At 39.6% G+C, this 5,001-nt stretch overlaps 1 protein-coding gene across 1 annotated transcript; it reads right to left on the bottom strand.

The window, feature by feature from the left end:
- Positions 1-438: 438 nt before the first annotated feature.
- On the bottom strand, positions 439-4,851 carry LOC129348461 (afadin-like). The gene is made up of 3 exons (XM_055008812.1): positions 2,132-4,851; positions 1,020-1,114; positions 439-758 (listed from the first exon to the last, which is right to left on the bottom strand). Exons 1-3 carry the CDS (start codon positions 2,317-2,319, stop codon positions 454-456), a joined length of 588 nt encoding a protein of 195 aa, XP_054864787.1. The 5' UTR covers positions 2,320-4,851; the 3' UTR covers positions 439-453.
- Positions 4,852-5,001: the final 150 nt, after the last annotated feature.

The raw sequence follows: 5,001 nt of genomic DNA, 5'->3' as shown, positions 1-5,001 counted from the left end.
AGTGTAGTTACAAATACTGAACTTTACAAAGTAAATACAATTTACGACAAATGTGGCTAGATAGTGGACATGTCTGTGATAAACAGTATATGTATTTTTGTAGCTGTGACAGTCTGTTAGATACTGGTGGCCTGCATGGCTACAACCAATTTACTACTATCTTTAACTTCAGTCACCATCCCTGTAGAATTCTTGCCCTTTACAAGTAAATTAATTAAACCTAATCTTGCATTTTTTAAAAAACTTTTTAAAGAATAAAGCTCATACTGGTGAGACCAGATTGGGATCAAGAAACGGGAAATGCTAGCAAGAGAATCCCCACTGGCTTCAGCATAACAAAAGTTTAAAACAACTGAAAACGTTAGTAGCTGAAGTAAAATGTTAATTCCTCTCAGTGTGGCTGATGCAACAATGGTAAATATACTTTGAAAGCTAAACGACAATCTGTTCATGTCACTGCACATGCTTGTTTCCTATCCTAGATCCTCTTACCTGTACAATTCGACTAAGGTGGCAGTCCGCAGCGAGCTCCAGACCCTGTTTTTCAGCCCAGGCCTCGATGTGGCTGAGCTGTTGTCGGAGGATGGCCCCCCAGTAGTGACAACACAGCCCCGACTCTGTATCTGTCACCAGCTTATTGAAAAGCCACATGTTGATGAAATGGAAGAGTTGCGAGAAGAGCTGGATGGTCAGAGCGGCGTTGACCCGACACCGCCGCAGTAATGACATGGCTCCTGTCAGTGTGTGCAGGACATCCTCTGGAAACAGAAACTAGAGTGAGAGCAGCTCTTTCTCCCTCTGTGAGGGTCTTGAAGCCTGGGGTTTTGCTGTTTGCATGACAGGAATCAGAAGTTCCGTTTGTCTGTGTAAATCCATTAATATTCAGTATTTGTTGAACTTCTGGGTTTTTATACCATGTTTGAGTAACTTCTTGGTTTCACAAAGTTTTTGCCAGATATTACAATTGTGATAGTCTTTAATGTGCGTGGCAGGTAGTGAATGTGTGTTTTGCTCATTACCGATCTTCGGTCTCTGTGGATTATGCTCTTCTGGGTCATCCAGGAAGGCAGGCATGTAGTTGTTCAGATCAGCTTGTAGACAGTGGACCAGGTACCTGCACCCACACATTACAGATTGATAAGGAAATCAAAAATCACTCAGATCTCTTCCATTCCTCTGATATCACAACTTAAAATGTTTTTAATGGAAATCGCATTGGCACTTCTATACATCAAAAGTGGAGGAAGAGGACATATTGGTTGAAACATTGGTTGCAGCAGCAGTACATTGTGGGACTCTGTTCCTAATCTTTTGCCTGTGTCATATCTGAACTACCATCAGGGGATCTGTCTCAGTATTAGGGTTGTTAATGATTAATCATTAATCAATTAATGCATGTCTGGAGACTAGCTGTATTACCTGTTTGTGTCACCAGGTGGAGCCTCCTGCTGTTTAATGAGCTGAAAGACTGCAGCTTGTCTGCTAGGTTTACTATTGTAGTGACCTAAGGACATGGGCACTTGGACTACGGCGCAAAAAATAATCATGGATATGTTAATGTTCAAATACAAATTGTAAACTGAGAAGTTTTGTGGTTGTTACTTTAGTTGTGTTGTGATTAACTTTTGATTGTTGTCGATGGATAGAGCAGTTTTCAGTGTCTGTATGGCTGAGAGCAATGTGGAGGTTAAACAAGCAATGGGCCACCTTGACAGACATATCTGTATCAGTTAATGGCTTCCAGCAGGTGTTCCTGAATAGAAAACAAGCACTGATTTATAGAAACAGTGCGCTATAGTTACGTGGCTAATTTAAATGAGTCAATCTAATGGGCAACAGTATTTGTAATTGGTAACACATTTCATTCTCAGCTTTAATCAAGACACCTGCTGTACTTCAGTCACATTCATTGATTGTTGATTGATACCGTAGCCAACTATTGATGAAGAAAGTTTATAAAGTGTCCAGTTACACTGTGTGATGTAAATTTTTTTTAAATTTAACAAAGATTTCAATTTTTTTTTGCTTTAAAAACCAAATCCCACAGTGTGAAATTTTCATTTAGTTGTATTATACTGCAGCATCTGACACCTGCCGCTCCCCACACCAACACAACCACACACAGACTGACTTGAAGGCCATCTGAACCAGATGAGCGAGGATGTCCTGGGCGTCCAGCGTGATGCGACTCAAATCTCGGTCCTGTTTGATGAAGTTGAGCAGCTCGGAGGCATTGGCCATCCAGAAAGCCAGCGCTCCAGCAATGTTCTTCTGCTTCTGTAATGGTCCAATCACAGCCACACAAAGAGAAAAAAACATACAGAGGACGTTGTTAGAGCAGCAGAATGCAGGAGAGACCAAAGAGGTATAAAAAAGGTAGAAGACAGAAGGGTTTCTGTTTGAGTGGCAGCCAGAAGGAGCAGTTGTTACTTCAGGGATAGACTCATGCCCCGCCCACCCCTGGCTCTAAACCAACCCAGTGTCAAGAAAGAGTGGTCATTGCCGACGGATCAGTGAAGATACACAAACGGTGTCCTCACTTCTTCAACACCGTAACAAGAGCACTGAAATTCAACAGTTTTGCACCAAGAAGACCTCACCTTTTCCCTCTTAGACACAATTTCATTTACCTGGTCACCAGACACAAGCCTTCTCCACCAACAAGTTCAGATTTCTTTTTTGTTTTTGACCAAAGTGAACAGCTCATAGGCCTTCTACTAACTATATGGACCAAGTTTATTCACACTGCAAGCAAGAGGTAAGCAAAAACCTACTAATTTTCCATATATCAGAATGTAGTTATTCTCTACACGACAGTCGTATCACTGGTATGACTGTCCTGTAGAGAATAATGAAGGCTGATAATGATTTTGCAGTTAGTTCACAAAATGATACTAATTCTACCATCAAAGCGCAAAGTGGTTGAACAGTCTGAAACCATCAATAAAAACTATTTAATTTTGTTTTGAATAGCCTGAAACTATTGCTAGAATTATAATTAAGCTCTGAGGTCATTTTATGTAGGCAAATTTGTAATTCGTGATTCCTATAAAACTCTACTATAGCACTGTTGCAGATGGTTATGCATGGCACTGTTTTGTGGTTAGGAACAGTTGTGTTTTGGATATGTGAATTAAAAGACAAAACTTTCTACATGCTGTGGTAAACAACATTTTGCAACCTTAGCACAGAGTCAATCTAGCGGTATGTCCTTGTTTCCAAGCAACCTGCCGCTAGCTATGGCTTTGTATGTATCCAGCAGACATAAGGAGGGTATAAAGCTGGAAAGTGTGCTTCCCTACAATTCTACAATTTCATTTAGCAGACACTTTTATCTAAAGCAACATGTATCTGAGAGTAGATACAAAACCATGAAACATTTTAAGGGGCAATGCAAAACCAATGAAAAATACATGCTGTGCTTTTTACACCTTTGTAGCTGCAGATGTACTCAGAGCGTCTTACTGAGTAAAGTGATCAAAAAACCAGGTTGCTTGCAGAGTGTAAAACAATGAGTGAAAGACAGATATCAGTATCTGCTGGTCTTGACATCAACAGGGATGACAGAGCTCAGTGTCTGAGGAGCTGATTGGCTAATATCCACACCGCTCACAGAGGGAGGAATGTGCAAAACTCGCTTCCCTGCACTCATCTATCCCCGCCTTGAAAAACATTACACAAGTAAAACAAAACAAAAAAAAAAAAACATCATTCAGAACAGCCAGAGGATGAGAGGTGGAGTCAAGTGCATCCAAAATACAACACTTAGGAAACATTTAAAAAACAGACAGATGGTTGAACATATTAAATGAAATTCCAAACAGACAAATGAAGCAGAGGAGGTGGCGGAAGTCAGAGGGACGCGACTTGTCTCTCATCCACACTGTTGAGTAGGAGAAGCAAGACATGATGTCACACAAAATGGATGCCAGAGTGAAAGATGGAGCAACAATGGAGAAGAGTAGTTGCTTTGGTTTTGCTGTTTTTGGTTTATATTTTATGTTTTTTAGTATCAGGCAGGTCCAGGAAGCTGAATGGAATTAGTCGGGTTGATGTTGCTGTTGTTGCTTAGTTTCCAGCTGTGGGTAGGACGCATTATTATGGCTGCATTTTATATTTCTGTTAGAATGGAGAAAAAAAAGAAGCAGCAGCAACAATGAAGGGCTTGCCAAAAAAGCAGACAGAAAGAGCTGAGAAGAGAGCAGTCCAGGGAGAGAGAAGTTGAAGGCAGAGATTAATAGAAGATAGCCGGATGGTTGTTGAGGTTGGACGACATGATGTGGCATCACCCTGTAAATGCTGTCAGATTTAACTTAATTTAGATGTAAAGAACATGAAGTTTCAAGCAAACAAATAGAACTTAAGAATTCATGGCATAAAAATATTTTAAATGTATTGTATTGGTTTTGCCAAGAAAGTCACTCATCCTTCCTTTGGGTGCAAAAGTACACAACACTCAGCAGTGTGCTGCTCTTGTAAAGTCGCCTTTTCGGAAATGTTCAGTGCTGATGTGTGCTGTTTTACTTAAACCGTTGTAAATATGAAAATATCAGCATGAAGTAAGTGTAAAAGAAAGGGAGAGCTGGTGATCCAATTTACAAGAAGTTTAACAATCTGTGGAAAGCATTATTATTTTATAAAAATTAATACCAAGGTTTGCAGAGTCTCATCTTTAAAAAATATACTGTTGCACTGTAATATTCAGTAAATACATTTATATATGGTATATGTAGCTGACCTTTAAAAAAAACTAATTTTGTTTACTGTACCACCAAATTTTAAATTGTGTTTCTGGCCATTAACTTTCTTTGAAACCTAGTATTCTTTAAAAAATAGTTCTGGAAATGATATAAATTGTGCTAAAAAGATCTTGGAGTAGGGCTTTGGGCAACAACAACCTAAGACTCAAACAAATAGTACATTGGACATAAGGTATTTTCCACTCATTCTATCAATATCGCCAACCCCAAGAGAAAGAGATAAAGAGAGTAAATAAGAGCG

Source organism: Amphiprion ocellaris, unplaced genomic scaffold, assembly GCF_022539595.1.
Source record: "Amphiprion ocellaris isolate individual 3 ecotype Okinawa unplaced genomic scaffold, ASM2253959v1 Aocel_unscaffolded23, whole genome shotgun sequence".
NCBI lineage: Eukaryota > Metazoa > Chordata > Actinopteri > Pomacentridae > Amphiprion > Amphiprion ocellaris.
This window is presented reverse-complemented; position numbering and strand designations above follow the sequence as displayed.